This window comes from Thamnophis sirtalis, unplaced genomic scaffold (assembly GCF_051295495.1).
Source record: "Thamnophis sirtalis isolate CommonGarterSnake01/CBP01778 unplaced genomic scaffold, rThaSir2_p1.2 scaffold_3, whole genome shotgun sequence".
Classification (NCBI taxonomy): Eukaryota; Metazoa; Chordata; class Lepidosauria; order Squamata; family Natricidae; genus Thamnophis; species Thamnophis sirtalis.
This window is the reverse complement of record NW_028261383.1, coordinates 73,809,237-73,828,545: the sequence shown is the minus strand read 5'-3', so window position 1 is coordinate 73,828,545 and position 19,309 is coordinate 73,809,237. Positions and strand designations below refer to the sequence as shown.

The 19,309-nt window shown below is 37.7% G+C and overlaps 2 protein-coding genes across 2 annotated transcripts in view; one reads left to right on the top strand and one right to left on the bottom strand.

Annotated features, from left to right (window-relative positions):
- Window positions 1-13,190, bottom strand: part of NT5DC2 (5'-nucleotidase domain containing 2) — a 32,452-nt gene extending 19,262 nt beyond the window's left edge. Inside the window, exons 1-5 of the mRNA XM_014066762.2 lie at window positions 12,526-13,190; window positions 6,890-7,074; window positions 5,902-5,976; window positions 4,497-4,552; window positions 2,695-2,788 (exon numbers count right to left, since the gene is read on the bottom strand). Of these exons, the coding sequence (XP_013922237.2) occupies window positions 2,695-2,788; window positions 4,497-4,552; window positions 5,902-5,976; window positions 6,890-7,074; window positions 12,526-12,883 (768 nt within the window). The 5' untranslated portion in view covers window positions 12,884-13,190. The remainder of the gene's footprint in view (window positions 1-2,694; window positions 2,789-4,496; window positions 4,553-5,901; window positions 5,977-6,889; window positions 7,075-12,525) is intronic.
- Window positions 13,191-13,896: 706 nt separating this feature from the next.
- On the top strand, window positions 13,897-17,369 carry UQCC5 (ubiquinol-cytochrome c reductase complex assembly factor 5). Its single transcript, XM_087709186.1, has 2 exons — window positions 13,897-15,922; window positions 17,106-17,369. The coding sequence occupies exons 1-2, from the start codon at window positions 15,772-15,774 to the stop codon at window positions 17,162-17,164; spliced, it is 210 nt and encodes a 69-aa protein (XP_087565312.1). The 5' UTR covers window positions 13,897-15,771; the 3' UTR covers window positions 17,165-17,369.
- The last annotated feature ends 1,940 nt before the right edge of the window (window positions 17,370-19,309 follow it).

Sequence of the window (19,309 nt, the reverse complement as noted above, 5' to 3'; positions counted from 1 at the left end):
AACCTGGCTTAAAAACAGTAATTGTGAGGGTTAGGGATAGGGTTAGGGTTAGCCAGCAGTGTGTGGCAGCAGCCGAAAAAGCTAATACAATCCTTGGTTGTACAAATAGAGTCATAGAAACAAAATCACATGAAATATTAGTATCACTTTATAAATCTTTAATAAGACCACATGTGGAATACTGCATCCAGTTTTAATCACTTTTTTAAAAAAAGATGTTGAGACTTTGGAAATATTGCAAAGAAGAGCAACTAAGATAATTAAGAACCTGGAGACAATAACATATGAAGAACAGTTGCAGGAATTGGGTATGGCCAGTCCATAAAAAAGAAGGACTAGGTTTGGCATGATAGCAGTATTCCAGTATTTGAGGGGCTGCCACAAAGAAGAGGGGATCAACTTATTTTCCAAAGCACCAGAAGACAAGACAAGAAATAATGGATGGAAACTAATCAAGGAGAGAAGCAACCTGGAATTAAGGAGAAAGTTGCTAACAGTGAGGACAATTAACCAGTGAAACCTCTTGCCTTCAGAAGTTGTAGGTGCTTCATCACTGGAGGTTTTTTAAGAAAAGAATGGACAGCCACCTGTCTGAAATGGTATAGGATCTCCTGCTTGTGCAGAGGGTGGGACTAGAAGACCTTCAAGGACCCTTTCAGATCTATTCTGATTGATTGATTGATTGATTAAAAATGAGGTAAAATTCACTTAACAATTGTCTTACTTTTAACAGAAATTTTTGGCTCAATTGTGATTATGTTGAGGATTATCTGTATTTTATCTAGCCTCCTTTTTTTCCAGGAAGGAGGAAGGGGTGGGGAGGAAGGCTGTACAATATATCATAGGCTTTCTGTTCAGAAGCACTTTTCTTGAATTAAACAATAAAAGCTGTGGCTCTTTAAACTGTATCTCTTTGTGTATACAGAATATCGCATACACAATGCAACCCCAAACTTGGCAACTCAGAATGCTATTTATAAAGGGTGGATCCAGTTAAAATACAGAGAAATTCTGATGATATTGGGTGATTTCCAAGTTCAGGTTCATAGACCAAATGATCACATATGTCTAAAGATAGTCCAAGGACAACAAGAGTATATGTTATTTTATTAAACAGCAAGAAATTAAAAAGTAACCCATTAGTCCGATGTTACACATTTGAACAAAACACAAAAAACAAGGAGCCAGTGAAAGAGTTAACTGAATTATTTTGGATGTATATGTTGTAAAATTTTTTGTAAAAATACTTCTTGTATTATGTTAAATTAAAACTGATATTATATAAAAAGGGAAAAAAAGATATCCCATGTAGAGGAGATAACCACATTACTTTGCCATTGACAATAAATTCTACTTTTTCAACCCACAGTAGAACAAGGCAGATAAATAAAACTGTTATTATTACTTTTTCCCCATTATTGAATAATGCCATCACTCACGAACCTAAAGAATAAAACTGAAAAAAATGATGTACGTGAAGCTGTGCATAGTAGCACAGCTGGCTTCTCTGCTTTTATAAATCTTCAATGGAAGAAACAATACAAAAAATTAATCCTAGATGAAATGCTTGAAAGCCACAATGGCAGCAGAACATTTATTTGGGTATTGTATAATCATGATCATGTTCAAAGGGATTAACAAAAAACAAAAACATGATCTTTTAGGTCAGATTTTTCATATTTATGGTGAAGCAACAATTATCTTTGGTGAGCCTGGATTATTTAAGAAAAACCTCCCACTTTACTGAGGTTTGTGTTACAAAATAGAAAATACTCACTGTAGTCAATACATGACCATTATTGATGTACCTTTGTACAAACTGTGGGGAACTAAGAACCATTGTTTACTCTAGAAAGAAATCAACAGATCAATACATTAACTTGGTGGTTTTTTTAAAAAAAAATCAGTTAAATATATTTGTAACTACTACTGTTGGTACTGCTTTTCCCAATACTAGGAAGATATCATGAAAAAAAAATCCTATTGAATTTAACATCTATTGTATTGTATTTGTATTGTATTTGGTTTATTTGTATGCCGTCCTTCTCCAGGAGGGACTCAGGGCAGCGAACAACTCAGAGGGGAAAGGGAACATAAACAACAGTACACATAATTAAAATACACGAAAATCACACAGCCATACCAGTCGAGAGGGGAGGGGAACTCATCAACCCCAGGCCTGCCGGCACAGCCAGGTTTTGATGGCTTTCCGGAAGGCCTGGAGAGAGGTGAGGGTCCGGATCTCCGCGGGGAGTTCATTCCAAAGGGCCGGAGCTGCTACAGAGAAGGCCCTCCCCCGGGTAGTAGCCAGATGGCATTGGCTGGTGGATGGAACCCGGAGGAGGCCGACCCTGTGAGATCTGACGGGTCTTTGGGAGGTAATTGGCAGCAGGCGGTCTCTCAAGTACCCAGGTCCAATACAATGAAGGGCTTTATAAGTTACGACTAGCACTTTGAAGCGTATCCGGAGACCGATCGGTAGCCAGTGCATCTCGCGGAGGATAGGTGTAACGTGGGTGTACCGAGGTGCACCCACAATCGCTCGCGCGGCTGCATTCTGGATGAGTTGAAGTCTCCGAATACTCTTCAAAGGCTGCCCCATGTAGAGCACATCTGGTAAGATGATCTGATTAAATTTTCAGCACTTAATTCATTTAAATCTAATAAATTCTCAGTAAAGTGGATTTACTTTACCTTGCCATAAAAATCACTCATCTGGTATAATGGGATATGCTGGGTTCCACCATACATTTCAATAACTTCTTCATCAGGTACTGGGTTTAGCCCCCTAAAAACCAATTGCAATAATTCAGTCAAGAAAATATTAAAACTAAACTCATATTATTATAAAATCTTTAGGGGGGGTTGCTTTTTAAGAAATTTGTATTATGCTACACAAAAGCATCTCAAAAGAAGGCATTGCCAAGAAAACATGCATGCTCACGAAATCCCAGGATGCTGAGTTTGACTCAGACAACAAATTATCTTTATGGGCACTGAATCTGAAGAGAAGTTTGCAAGTGGATTGACATAATTTGGCTCTTATCCAGGAATTAATGAAGACTAGTGGCAAACATTTTGTTTAAAATTCATTACGTGAAGTGACTTTCTAATATTATTAATGTTAATTGAACTCAAGTTTCTGAAGACAAGGAAACAGACAATATAAGAGAGCCAGGAATTTAAATATTCCATGATAAGAAAAGTTGCCTATAGAGAAAATATACAAAGAACTACATAGGGCTGTAAGATAAGAGAGGATTTAATTTTTCTCCACTGAGTTAATTTTTAACCAAAGCAGAAAAGCAGATTAATAGGGCATCATTTAGTTGAAGAAGCAGAAGAGTATTACTCAAATGCAGCTGCATTAGCAAATACTGCTTCCTTAAATCATGAATTTTTATTTCTCCTTTGTTCAAAGTTAGTCTAATTAGTGTTAAACTTTTTTCTTTTCCAATTTTTAAAACATCATGGTGGATCCCAAGAGTTTTTTTTATATAATCAATATTTAAAGTATTAAAAATTAAATGGGCTCATATGCTGTCATATCGCTTCTGCCATACCGCTTCTTCTCATTATTGTTTGAAGGGATTTCAATATTGTATTAATTTTTAATATAGGCTGGAAAATAATTTTGATTTCGCGGATCTCTTGGAGTGTGATGGCATACAGCCAGGGGTTCTAGGACCACATTTTAAGAAAGACCGATCTAGACCTTGTCAATCTTCTGCTATTCATAGCATTTCCAAAGTAAAAGCTAACATGGATTGCAATGCTATAAGCAGATTTAGTTTTGCAAATTATTATGCATTCCGCGGCAACATTATAAAAGCAAAGTAACATTCACTTTGAAGCTAAATGGTTTATATTTTTGATAGAACCCTTGATTTTTTAAGACAGCCCAGCTGCTGCACTGGTTTAAGTAAAGGCATTGGAATAGGAGCAGGGAGACCTAGGCTGTACCCCTTCCTTAAGCATGGAAGCTGCTGGATAACTCCAGGCCAGTCTCTCTCTGTCTCAGCCTTAGACTAGCAAATCAAACTGAATCTTAAACAAGGTACTAGCAAATTACTTCTGAAAAAAGGTTGCCGAGAAAACTGCACAGCTTATACTTGTCATCACCAGGAGTCATATTTGACTCAAAGAATCATAACCAACACAATGTTTTATTTCCTATGCAAACTGAATTGTTATATGATAGCAATTAATCTCCTCATATTTGTAGCTAAATTTGTTCCGATATGCCCAAAATTGTAGTCATCGATCCTTTAATTTGGCACAGTACAGTTTCCTCTGCAGCTGATTTCAGAAAGACTTCCCAGGACACTCAGTCTTCAGCAACTCAAAACATTTCTCTGGAGCGAGTAAAAAGTCCTGTGTCATCACCCCGTGACCCATATTTGCTTCTGATTTCTATGTTAAATGTTGCATAAAGAACAGCTGCTTCTTTGAAGGTCAACAGCTCCAGAAAATGCATATAATTTTGCTAAACTCACTGATAGGCAGTGCCCAATTGAACATAGTGGAAAGCATCAATCTTCATCAGAAGACTCTAAAAGAAAGGTAGACATTTATTGGGTAAATATTTCATACTTTTACCTTGAAGAATTTAATGTTACAAGAAGAACAATCAAAACTATTCTTCACAAGGCAACAAATTTAAAGCTACTTTGGCAGATACAAATATAGTGTAGAGTATATGATGCTGGAACCCCTTGGGATTTTATGTTTTGTTTTGTTTATGTCTGTGCAGTGTGTCACACACTACTTCTACTTCCACTGAAGAAAGAAAGGGACAGAAGGAATTTTGTTCAGACAGAAGCACCACACTTACTATTTTTGTAGAGAGGGGCACCTTTCTAGCCCATCAATATGCAACCTTGCATAATTTCAGGGACCAGTTTTATTTCTGCACTAAGACAAATTGGGATTCTCACAGGTGTTATACTGAACTCCTACTATTTATCTGATCTCTGCTTATCATTTGAAGAGTTGCCAGATGAGAGCATCAACTGTTGTGACTTCTTCCCAGAGCAGTGCTTAAATTTTTAGCTCACCACATCCTATCCTGCTTCTAACTTTCAGGAAAATGTTTTTTTAAAAAATGCTGCACAGTCAGCAAAGATTAAGGATTTGTTAGTGCTGTAATTATTCCCTACTGCAGCCAAAAATAATGCTGGCAGAAGGACAAAATAAGATGATATAAAGTACCCTAACTTTGTTTACAGAGATCATTGCAATTGTGCCTGCAAAATGTTGGAAAAAAAAGCTTTCCTAACATCCTTCCCATATTTTTCAAGCAACTTTGGACCTTATTAGAATCAAGTTCCTCTTTCTTTTTGGAAAAAAAAAAAACCCACATGCCAATGTAGTTGCAAAATTTAGAAACTCTTAAGCAAGAATATTCCACCGCAGACTTTATTGCATAGCATTAAGTGATTTTTAGATTGTTATACTATGGAACTATGGAGAAAGAAGTCCTTTATAGGTAGCCCAAGGATTACGATAATTTGTTCAATTATGTACTGGCACTGAACAAAGGAAACTTATGACCGACCTATAAAGCTGTGGCCATTGCAGTGACCCTTGCAATCACAAATTGGGCTTTGGGTTCTTGGTAACTGATTCACAAATATAATGTTGCGGTTACCTCTGATTGGGATGGAAATTCTGGTCCGACATTATTGTTATAATACAAGGATGACTGTTTCCCTGTGTATATGTGTAATATGTAAACCCATATGCATACATACACCATTATTAATTCATTTCTCCAAGAATAAAGCTGTAACTTCAAAAACTAACCAGATACGTCAATGTTTCCAGTTTCCATATTGACTCAAATGATGTTATTAAATACTGTGAAAGACTAATTGAAAACAAATTCACTTCATAACTCACCTTGTGCACGTCATAATGAAGCCCTCTGATGGCAAAACCGGGAATGTACTCATATTTCCTGAGTCCTTCTGGGTACTACAAAATATTTTATTAGAAAGAATGAGTAATATTCTTCCAAACGGGGATACGTGTTATATTTTTCTTATTTAAAAACTGGTAGAAATCTTGACAACTGCTAAGGTGGATACATAGATTATAGTTGTATGGCAATGGATGCATAGAATATATAGTTTTAGAACAGGATTATAATCAGCCATAAAACTCATTGGACAACTGCGGAAGGAGAAATGAGAAAAAGTATAGAGGAGATGGAGAAACCTGGTATTTTTTTTAACATGCCTTAAGAGTACAAATGTGAGCTTTCCTCTGAGGGGTGATTTGATTTATCTTTGACACAAACATGTATCTATCATATTCTTTGTCAGACATATTGTACATCATTATCTTATGTATGAAAATAGGGTATTTAAGCCATTCATAATTGGAACTGATTGAAATGGCATATACCAGTGATGGCAAACCTTTTTCGCTTTGGGTGTCAAAAGCACGCGCACACATGCACTATTGAATGTGCTTGCATACCTACTCCCATAATTTAACGCCACCCCACACCATGCCCCCTGCATATGCGCTACTGACACCCTCCTGCTGCCCCGCACATGTGTGCACAGTTTTTTTGGAGTCTGGGGAGGGCGAAAATAGCCTACCCTGCCCCCCCCCAAGGCCCTCTGGAAGCTGGAAACGGCCCGTTTTCTGACTTCCGGTAGGTTCATTTTTTTACCCAGGATCCAGAGGTTTTCTAGGAGCCTGGGTAACACAAAAACGACCTCCCCCACCCCCTGGAGGCCCTCTGTAAGATGGAAACAGTCCATTTTCTGACTTCCATGGGCCCGGTAGGTCCATTTTTCACCACTTCCACCCCATACTGCCCCAATATATAACAGATCAAGCATCACACAAGAAATGATGATGATAATTGCAAACTTACCTTATACTGTTCAATTAGGATATCTCTGGCAGTGTTGAATATCATTGAATGTAGTAAGTTTGAATATTGTGCCAACGTATAATCATAATCAAAGCCATAGATCTCAACATCTCCCAAGCTAATCTCATTATTTGCATAGATAGCTGCAGGGTTAAGAAGATTGCAAACTCCTGGTGGAAGCAGATCTGGAAAAAGACAATAAAAATACAAGCACTTATTTGAGCCAAAATTGCACAGAACAGGAATACTATTCATGTTTTAAAAAGTGGGGGATGGGAATAGGATGGGGTTAAATATTCCTCTTTTTTCCATTATAACTGGGTATTCAAGAGCATTGACATTTGGCTGTCTGATTCAGCCAACTGTATTTGCCCTTTCACAATGTTTGTTTTTTTCCAAAATTATGAAAGCAGATTCAGCACGGAGAAAAAAAGTCATGTCTGGGTATTTTTGATGCTGGAAATAGTCTTTATAGACATTATCATTTAAAATTATTGCCTGTTTTATGCATCACCCACATTAAAACTTCTGATTACCAGTTAATCTAATCCTTATTCTCTAGGGTACCAGAAGGTAGAACAAGAAATAATGGGTGGAAGGTTGTCAAAGAGAGATACAACCTGGAAGTAAGAAAAAAAATCAGACAGCAAAAGCAAATAATCAATGGAATAGCTTGACTCCTGGGATTGTGGGTGCTGCATCACTGAAGATTTTCAAAAATAGACTGGACAATCACTTGACTGGGATGATATAAGACTCCTGTCTTGAGCAGGGGTTTGGTTTAGAAGAGTGCTGAAGTCCCTTCCAGCCTTATGATTCTATGATCACTAACTGCATGTTCAGTAAGTTAACTATATTTGTGCCCCTGTAGCAGTGTTGGGTTCCTACTGGTTTGGACCAGTTCGGCCGAACTGGTAGTAGCTTAGCAGCCTGGGTCACTGGAACGGGCAGCGACCCAGGCCTGCCACTCCCTGAACCAGTTCTTCTGGCAGCGCCATAGGCGGCTCCATCTTGTTTTTTGCTTCTGCACATGCGCAGAGCAATTTTTGTTGTACTGTGTGGCTGCTAGAACCCACCACTGCCCTGTAGCTATATATAGATTCTAATTACCAGTCACTGTTTTGAGATGGGCAGCTATATAAATTGTTTATATAAATTAGAACCTTATGTTTGCATTGTTAACTTGCAGGTTTTTACACATATAGAGATTAACCCTGTAAAGCTAAATGAAGGTTATGGGTGTTATGATGTAGACGCAGCCTAGCCTTTCCTATTTGAGAGAATAGGAATATCAGGTAAACTGAATTCTTCACTGTTGCCACTTGAATACTGATATATAGGACTCTAGAATTGCTTTATAGTAAATGGGAAACGTTTTCCTTGTTACAGGTTTTATCTGGAATTATGTAACTGTTATATTTGCACTTCTGAACTGTGGAGGTCGAGAGTTTTGCAACTGGGTTATTAGTTCACTATGAAAGAAAAAATATCTCTATCTCTCCTTCCCTCCCCAATTTCCAGTGTTGACTTCTGGTGACTGCTTGTTCTAATCCCTGCAGTTTTATTGGCATGACTTTCTAGAAGTGGTTTCCATTGCCTCCTTCTTAGGGCTGAGAGGGGACTGGCTCAAGGTCACATATATACAGGTGAAACTTGAAAAATTAGAATATCGTTCATTTATTTCAGTAATGCAACTTAAAAGGTGAAACTAATATATGAGATAAGACTCATTACATGCAAAGCAAGATAGTTCAACCCGTGATTTGTCATAATTATGATGATTGCAGCTTACAGCTCATGAAAACCCCAAACCCACAATTTCAGAAAATTAGAATATTACATGCAATCAATAAAACAAGGATTGGACATAGAACAATATCGGACCTCTGAAAAGTATAAGCATGCATATGTACTCAGTACTTGGTTTGGGCCCCTTTTGCAGCAATTACTGCCTCAATGCGGCATGGCATGAAAGCTATCAGCCTGTAGCACTGCTGAGGTGTTATAGAAGACCAGGATGCTTTAATAGTGGCCTTCAGCTCTTCTGCATTGTTCAGTCTCATGTCTCTCATCTTTCTCTTGGCAATGCCCCATAGATTCTCTATGGGGTTCAGGTCAGGCGAGTTTGCTAGCCAATCAAGCACAGTAATCCAACAGTCATTGAACCAGGTTTTGGTGCTTTTGGCAGTGTCGGCAGCTGAAAAATGAAGTCAGCATCCGCATAAATCTCATCTGCAGAAGGAAGCATGAAGTGCTCCAAAATCTCCTGGTAGACGGCTGCGTTGACCCTGGTCTTAATGAAGCACAGTGGTCAAAAGTCCTCTTTTCTGATGAGAGCAACTTTTGTGTCTCATTTGGAAACCAAGGACCCAGAATATGGAGGAAGAATGGAGAGGCCAATCAAGCACAGTAATCCCACGGTCATTAAACTAGTTTTTTGTGCTTTTGGCAAAAGTTGCTCTCATCAGAAAAGAGGACTATGGACCACTGAGCAAAAAGACTTTGGACCACTGTGCTTCATTATATATATAATAGTTGTTTACTGTGCAGTAAAAATATTATCCATCCATTCTTACTTTGTAAATGCTTTCTAAAAGTTTTATAATTCATTACAAGTACCTATATAATAGGAGGATGAGAAGTATTGCATCTTAGCAAAGGGGTCAGAATTGTGAAGATGGTATTTATATTGCAAATTTCATTGCACCGAAGAGCATTGTTAGTTTCTGTCTACAATTATTATATAACCTCAAAATCCCATTATTACTGAACAACTTGATTTTTCAAGGGTGGAAAGAAAAATACTGTGAATGCAATTAGCTTCAAGCTACATTGATGAATGAAAAAAATACACTTCACAGCATGACAATTTTTTCAGTACTATACAATGCTTCCCAGAATACTAAGGCTTTATTAGGAAGATATACTTTTTAAAAAGTAACACTGCTTCAGAGTTGAAGTGGTCCAATGAAGTGGTTTCATGAAAAACAAATTCCATGAAGTAGAATTACTCATCCTCAGAAAACATTTCTATCAATAGAGCACAAATGGAAAACTGTATTAGGTAATGAAAACTTCCAACCTATTGCTACATATTATGTTACAGTTAAATTACAAGTATCTTGTAAATATGTATCAGGAGAGGAAGGACATAGCAGATCTGGAATAGACACTGCATAATTCCTACTGTTAATATTGGGGAGCAGGGGGGGAACAAAGAGAATAAAATCATTTTCTCCCTTCCTCCTTACAGCCATCTAGCAATGGTATCAATGAAGTAACTTCTTTGCCCTTGGTTATCTATGCTGGTAGTGGTATAGATGCTTCATTAAAATATCAAACAGTAATTGTTTTTATTCTACCAAATTATGTAACAAATACATATAATACTTTTATTGGAAATATTTCCTTCATGCTGAGATCTTGCCTCGATTTGGTTCTACTGTCCACTTAAAATCTTGCCAATAACTTACCTTGTTTACATTTCAGGAACAAACATACAAAAATATTCAAGTCACCTACTAAATTCCATTTCATATTGATGGAATCCTTCAAATGAATTCTGGCAAAGCTTTGAAAAATATTAGAATTGCAATGTATTTTTTATTATAAAAAAGACCTAGTATCATTAGAGAGAAAAATAATAGTAGTTCATCCAAAATCTGTTATAGTTTTTAAACAATTCTTGACCATTTTTTAAAGCCAAGGAGCCTTTTGAGATTGTTGATAGTGATCCTTTGATTTAGCGGCAACATTTCTTTTGTTCAGACTTGGAAAGATGCAAGTCAGCCAACAGAGGAATAAAAGTGTTTCACAAGGCTAGCTCTGCCACCAACAATTTATGATAACCTGCTTTAGCTTGAAAAGGAGCTTGACATACAACCTTTTCTAGAGATATAAACACACAACTAGTTCTTCTGAGAGAAAGCCTTATAACTTAGCACGTTCAAATCACTTTCAACCTTGAAAGTACAATTCTAGTACATTAGTTTGAACTACATGAAAAGAGTAAGATTCTACATTTAGGCAAGAAAAATTAAATGCACAGGTACAGTGTAGGTGGTACCTTGCTCAATAGTAGTAACTGTGAGAGGGATCTTGGAGTCCTAGTGGACAACCATTTAAATATGAGCCAGCAGTGTGCAGCAGCTGCCAAAAAAGCCAACACAGTTCTAGGCTACATAAACAGAGGGATAGAATCAAGTTCACATGAAGTGTTAATACCACTTTATAATGTCTTGGTAAGGCCACATTTGGAATACTGCATTCAGTTTTGGTTGCCATGATGTAGAAAAGAGGTGGAGACTCTAGAAAGAGTGCAGAGAAGAGCAACAAAGATGATTAGGGGACTGGAGACTAAAACATATGAAGAACGGTTGAAGGAACGGGGTATGTCTAGTTTAATAGAAAGAAGGACTAGGGGAGACATGATAGCAGTGTTCCAATATCTCAGGAGTTGCCACAAAGAAGAGGGAGTCAAACTATTCTCCAAGGCACCTGAGGGTAGAACAAGAAGCAATGGGTGGAAACTAATCAAGGAGAGGAGCAACTTAGAACTGAGGAGAAATTTCCTGACAGTTAGAACAATTAATCAGTGGAACAGCTTGCCTCCAGAAGTTGTGAATGCCCCAACACTGGAAATCTTTAAGATTTTGTCTGAAACGGTATAGGGTTTCCTGCCTAGGCAAGGGGTTGGACTAGAAGACCTCCAAGGTCCCTTCCAACTCTGCTATTGTATTATTGTAAGTTGTATTATTGTAAGTTGTATTATTGCATTATTGTACATCCAGAAACCAGTTGTGGAACCAATTAAGAAGGTTGAAAATGTGTGTTAAATGTTTCCAACAACTGGTGCTGGCATATTCATTACTCAGCTCAACTGAAATGTAGAAGCAATTGAATAGCCAAATTCAAACCCTCAACCTAGAATTCACAAAGTATGCACCACAGAGATTTCAAAACAGATATATACACACAAAAGTCCATGGAGTTTAGAAAGTTAAATTTTAACAAAAAAACAGAAGCAAAACATGTAAGGGATCACAACCTTACTAATTTTAGTAAGCTGATAAGCAATGTGTACATTACATTGGAAGAGTTGATTAAAAATGTTTCCCATTTCAAAGTCATTTAACTTAATCATCAGTATATCTGTGTATGTCATTAGCATATCCAAACTTGTTTTTGGAGAAAATATGAAGAATCCAATTGGCAGCATCTTTTATAATTTGGCATTCTTAGTTACTCTTAAAAAATAGCAAAAGTTACCAATAGAAGAGAATACATTAGCATTCATTAGTTTGGGAGCAGCAGATGCTATTAACGATGCACATTGCAATGCACAGGTAACAGGTGTGTAATGTGGGTATTTCCTCACTAAGTGTACTAACCTTAGATAAAACACTGAACATTTCACTTTAGGACCACCACAGAATCATGCAGCCACCCAATTATACAATTGAAGCTGTGCAAGTAATGCAGCTTGATATACATTCACCTTTCTTTTGGGGATCAAACGGGAGGAGAGTTTGAATAGTTCCCAGAGGTACATCGAGGCATTTTAATCCATCAGCATTTAGTTGTCTTCAACAAAATACATCAGACCCGCACATTTTCCCACTCCCTTCTCTCCTTACCGTAAACCAGCTTTTTCATCTCGTGGTATTTGGCCCAGAGATAGGACTTCGTGTCGATCCCTTCGATGGAGCTGGGCTGGTGGCCGCCTAAGAAAGCAGCTGCCACAGCAGGACCGGCGTCGGCGGTCCTCTTAGCTTTGCCGCCGATCGAAGAGGAGCCCGGCGATGGGAGACAATGCTCCTCAGGCTGTGGCTGATGGGTCCACTGGTGCCTGCATCCCGCCCGTCCCGATCCAGCATCGAAGCCTGTATAGTAGCAGCAGCAACTGCTGTGGCTGGAAACAGGAACCACCAGTTGAAGGATGCCGACGCTCTTCCATATGCCGCTGCTCGCAGCCTTGAGTCCAGCCGCCGCCATGGCCCCACGGGAGGAGAGCCTCTTCCTTGAGATGCGTTCACAAGACCGTCATCTCAGAGCCTCCAACACGCCTTCCTCAACTGCATCGTCCGCCAGGCTGGACAACAACTGGCTCCTTCAGCCATCTGACCCGCCTGAAAGCAAGCAGTCAATGAGAGAAGGCTGCAGGGCTCCAACCCAAGACTTGCCAAGGAGGAGTTGGAGGAGGTGGCTCTTCTGAGCACAAGTGCCGATGCCGCCGCTTCGGGACCACTTGGGATTTGTAGTTTGTTCAACGTTTTATGTTGTCCACTCCCCCAACCACCTCCTGTAAGGATTTTTTGGGGAGGACGCAGACAAGAACTATGACTCCCAAGATCCTTTTCGTCCTCCTGGCTCGAGGGTATTTAAAATGTTTAAGGACGGGCGTGTTTTCCTTTCGGAAACTGTGATTCCGAATCCTTTGAACCCGGGCTATTAGGATAAACGGTATTATTTATTTATTTATTTATTTATTTATTTATTTGTTTGTTTGTTTGTTTATTTATTTATTTATTTACAAGGTAACAGGAATAAGAATAAACATGAATAAGAACCCAGGAAATGGATACAAATAAATGGGGACAGTAGGGCAGGGACCGTAGGCATTCTGGTGCGCTTATGCATGCCCCCTCTTAGGAAAGGAGTGAGGTCAACTGTAGACAGATTAAGGTTAAAGTTTTGGGGGTTAGGGGAAGAAACCACAGAGTCAGGTAGTGCATTCCAGCCACTCTGTTGCTGAAGTCGTATTTTCTGCAATCAAGTTTGGAGTAGTTTACCTTGAGTTTGTATCTGTTGTATGCACTAGTATTGTTGAAGCTGAAGTAGTCGTTGACAGGTAGGACGTTGTAGCAGATAATTTTGGGTACTATGCTCAGGTCAGACCAAAAGCGGCGTAGTTCTAGGTTGTCCAAAGCCCAAAATTTCAATTGTAACGGTAATTAAAATTCCCGTTTTAATTTTAAAGTAAGTTTTCCAGACAAACCTTTTTTTTGGAAGAAAAAAAAGAGGATCTGCTTTCGTTTATAAGAATGCTCGGTGAAAAAGACAACTGGAGGAATGAAAGGAATACGTGCAAAAAGCTCTATTCTCTTAATTTTTCAAATTGTTATTTAAAAATCGTGCCAATTCAGACTGCCTGCTCCTGTCATCTTACAGACACCTGATTTAAAGCAAGGCGAAATTTACTTCGCTGAGTTGATCTCACATAGAATTGAGTTGCCCAATATTTTACAAAACATGTTGGCGGACAATAAAATTGCTGGATTACTTCTGCTCCGATAGGGGGCGGTCGTCAGAAGCTTTTTGCAACTGAACTGAGCAGCAAGTTACAGGGCCTCCTCCTTTCCTGGGGCTTTAGGAACACCATTAGCGCCCAATGTTTGAGAATCGCAGCTGGCGTAGCAGCCCACAGCACGCGGAAACCCCTTCCGCTCATTCCGTTCAAAGACGGGCGGGCCACGCCCCCTACGCACAACATGTAACCAATCGCATCTAGTCTCTGTCGGAAGACGCTGATATGTAGCAGGTCAGGTGGGAAGGCGGCTGCTCTTGCCGTTCTGCTCTCTGGTCCTGCGCGTACTCCCCCCCCCCCCCAATTCAGTTCTAAAGGTGACGGCTGGGAGTGTGAGTGTTGGTCTGCGCTAGAATCGCGACCATCCTCTTTAATTGACTGTATCCCACAGAGTGGTGGGAGTGGAAAGCAGCATTGCCTTGCAAAGCGTGTGCTGTATGAGCACGGGTCCTTGATTAGAGTAATCAATTTATTTATATCCCCTTTATTATTTTTACAAATAACTCAAGTCGGCGAACGTATGCAACCCATCTTTCTCCTATTTTTCTCACAATACCAACCCTGTGAGGTGAGTTGGGCTGAGAGTGAGTGACTGGCCCAAGGTCACCCAACTATGGCTAAGGGGGGATTTGAACTCATGGTTTCTTGCTTTCTAGCCTCGTGCCTTAACCACTAGACCAAATTTGCAAGGTTTTCAGACTCTGGGAATGCATTCTCTGATGAAGAACCTTTTACGTAAAACTAGACATTAACTGACTTTGGGTGCTTCCTTGGTATTGGTAACTGAATGGCGTCGTTTTAACTTAAAAAACTATCTGCAACATGTGAAAGATTAACGTAAGGAAGCAAAACATGTATGAGTGCCATATCAATGCTATTAATAGATAACTTGGTCCTGCAATCCTGGTTTATCTAGAGATCCATTGCTAATGCAAACTGGGTATTTAGCATGTTTGCAAGATTAGCTGATGTTGAGAGTTCTTTGCATTTCAGATTGTATATTACAGTATGCTGAAATCAATGCTTACTGAAAACAAACATTACAAGAGTTCTAGGTTCATTAGGTGGCATTGAACATGATAGGATGATCTTAAGTCAAAAGTCTTTATATTGTATCCATCACATACTGATAGGATGATGTTGCTAAGTTGGGTAATGAAATACCTGCAAGAAAGTTCAGAGCACCAAAGGAGGACCCCATATTCTCAATTCCCCAAGAATGCCCAGGAAAGATTTTAATAGTGGAGGTGAAAATGATAGAATTCATAAATTGTCAATGTAAGCAACTTAGAGTACTGTAAAGCAGTTTTTAAGTTTTAGTGCTATTGCTATCTGTGTTTTGGGATAAATTAAATTAATAGTAATATTATAGGTAGTAATGCTACATTTTTTAGTTTTGTATCTTTATGAATCCAGGTTTAATCAGATATGAAATATGTAAAGATAAAACTGAATTTTATTCCTTTTCATATTTTTATACATTTGGTTAACCATATTTTTGAGAGCCTAATACATAAAACATTTTGTTCAATGTGTTTCAGAATCACTTTCTTACGACGAGTGTTAAATTCTTAAAATGTCTGTCAGTAGTATGATAACTTATCTAATGAATAAAGTACCTGGAAAGAAACGATTTGGCATATACAGATTTCTTCCTTTCTACTTCATTCTTGGTGGTGCTATGGAATGGTTCATGATTAATGTTCCAGTCGGCAATCAGACCTTTTGTAAGTATAACTATATAAAAACATGCATGACTTAATTATGCTATATTAATGTCTATATCTTTCCTAATAATTACACTGAAAAATTCAAATTTGTTTGTTATTCAGCTTTTATTTTAAAAGGTTGTTAAGGTAACCTTTCAATGGGTAAATGTATAGAGAAGAGCAACAAAGATGATTGGGGGACTGGAGGCTAAAACATATAAAAAACAGTTGCTGGATTTGGTTATGTCTAGTTTAAACAACAGAAGGACATGATATCAGTCTCAATATCTAAGGGACTGCCACAAAGAGGTGGGAATCAACCCATTCTCCAAAGCACCTGTAGGCAGAAGAATCAATGGATGAAAACTAATTGAGAGATAACAACCTAGAACTAAGGAGAAATTTCTTGATAGTTAGAAAAATAAATCAGTGGAACGACTTACCTTGTAGGTGCTTAAACACTCTTTTAAAGAAGAGATTGGACAAACCATTTATCTGAAGTTTGTCCAAAAAGGTATACTGTTTCCTGCCTAAGCAGAGGTTTAGACTAGAAGACTTCCAAGGTCACTTCCCACTTTATTATTCTGTTAGTTTGCTTGGCATTAAAGGCCTCAAGTGCTCTAAGATTAGTAGAATGGAATTAACTTAAAATTTCAAAGTAAACTTTTAGTCTCATCTTAAAACCCATTGGCAGACACACTGTTCCTAAGAAAACTACCCTGGAGAAACATGGTTTTACTTTTAGCTTAAGTGTTGATAAAATATTCAGGTAATCTTCCAATTGTATTTTGGAGACAGATGAAAAACTACTAAAATGGCTGCAGTTAGAGGTGTTAGCTTCAGACTGAGTATCATCTGACCATTCTACAAACCAGAAAACAAATTTATAAAAGCTTGCATTTTTTAGAAATGGACAAAATTAGTCCTAATTTTGTTTTTTAAGTCTGAAATTAATCTATCCCACTTTACTTTAATAAGAGAAGGGGATATTCGTTAAAAAATATGTCAGAATGACAATGTTGTTCCACTACACCGTGGAATTCATGATAGAATAAGGTTGCCTATGGCAATTTCCTTGTTATACTTTTGATCTTGTATGAATTACGGATCATTTTAAGTTTGAAACATTGCAAGTTAATTATGTAATGTTAAATGAAGTATTTCCAAAGAGTTCATAGAAATGATCACAAATGTTTTGCAGATGATGTTTACCGTAGAAAAGAAGGTGAGAAACATTACCAGAAATTGGAAGAAAAGTGAATTCCACATTGAATCATCTGTACATAATGGATTCTAAACTAATAAATGAAACTGTTTCAAAGTTTGCTTAAAATATGAATACCAGCTGCATTTTGTTCAGTGAAATGTATTTTTGTTAATCTGTCTTGTTTCAAATAAAAAAATAATCATTTTGGTGAACAAGTGCCATAAAGTTGGTATTGATTTAATAAATTATCCCCAAGTGTATCTGTCTCTATCATGATCCTTCAGGACTTTCAGTGGCGAACTCTGCTGCTGTAAGTACTCAGACCCTTAAGATAAAAGTTTTCCCCATCTAGTTGTTTCCAACTCTAGGGGGTGGGACTCATCTCCATTTCTTAACCAAAGGAGCCAGCATTGAGCTAAGACATTTCTGTGGCCATGTGGCCAGCGTGACTATAACTCGGACCTACTCATATATTAAATAACAGTAAGACTGGTTTACCTGTTGCATTTTAGAAAATGTTGCTCTATTTTAGAAATTGTTGCTTTGTGACACATTTCATTATTGATTTATCATTTTTTTGTACATATACACAATTACGTTTATTTATTGCCTTATTAAACGAAAAGGAATTATTTTACTTTGTTACTGGGCTGATTTGAGTATGTGCAAAAAGGAAAGGCAAAAAAGGGATTTGATCCCAATGTTTGCAATAGTTCACTCTAATAATCCAAGTCCTAGTTTTAGGGGAGAAGATTATAACAAGAATGTTATATATGAGAATTCTCATTCTCTCTCTCACACACACACACAGTGATCATTATGATATGTATACAATATAGATTCATGCTTCAATTGACAAGTTCTGGTTGTTTATAAGATACATATGTGGAGTTGTCACACAGAAGATATTTGTGATAATATACATCACTAGATAATGTAGGTCTCATCAGGATGTGTATTTCTCAAAGCCTTAATATGGCTTAAAATTCTATTACCTGAACTATGGCCAAGCAAATCATGACTTACCATATATGAACTTAGTATGTATGAAAAGGAACTTGACATGGTAAATAGCAGAACAATTTATAATTCCCTATAGTTAGAGTAGCTTGCCACAATCTAGAGAAAAATATACAAGAATCAGCAGTGTCCTGTAATTCAGGGTAACAAATTTTCCATGCTGCTTTTCCTGTAACATTGTTTCTATTAATAAAAATTATACTATAGCTTGCTGAATGGAAAAAGACCCAAATTCTATCAGATAGCAGAAACTTTAAAGATCTGCTTTTCCATTTATATAATCAGACTGATCAGTGGCCTTAAATTGTATGACAGGTTTCTATGTTTGGTCATCAGACAGAATGAATAATATGGGAAGTAGGCGGAACATTCTGGAAAGTGAATTTGGTCCTAGGGAATATCAAAAACAAAGCTGCAGAAGTTAGCAGAGTTGCAGGACTGGTTAAAAACATTTATGTTGATGCAATTGCAGGGGTGCTTGCAGATACAGAAGAGTAGTAACCAGGGGACAAGAACTAGCTTTTTATATTGTAATATCCAAAGACCTTACGAACAAACGCTCAAATTGCCAATTGCACTTAACATAAAATGATTTATTAACTACTATCAAGTTGGAGTCAACTCTATGGAACTTCATTTTTTTCCAGCATGAAATGCCTTCAACCTAGCCTTTTAGATCTCTCAATAATTTTACATACTAAAAAATGCCAAAAATTCTGCAATCCAGGCTTCAATGATACATGGCTTCAAAATATACAAGCTGAATTCAGAAAATAGAAATTTGAGGTCACAATGTTAACATCAAATAGATAATAGAAAAAAAATGTTCATAGATGGGCCATAAGAAATTGAAAAGAGCTCATGAAAAGACAGGTGTACCAGACCCTCTCATTTGCCATTGAAGAATTTGCATGACAAACTAAATGCAAGAGTTAGAATGAAATATGGAAGAAGTAAAAAATAGTTCAAGTAGTGGAAAGGAATATGCCAAGGCTCTTTACTATGCCTCCATACTGTATTTATTTTAGTTTGTGTTCAGAATGTCAGGAGAAGTGTTGGATTAAAATAAATATAATTTGAAATTGAAATTCCTGGGAGAAACAGGAAAAACCTCAGATAAACTGGCATTGCTTGGATAGCTGAAGAAACCGTAAGGATTTTCTTGATAAATGAGACAA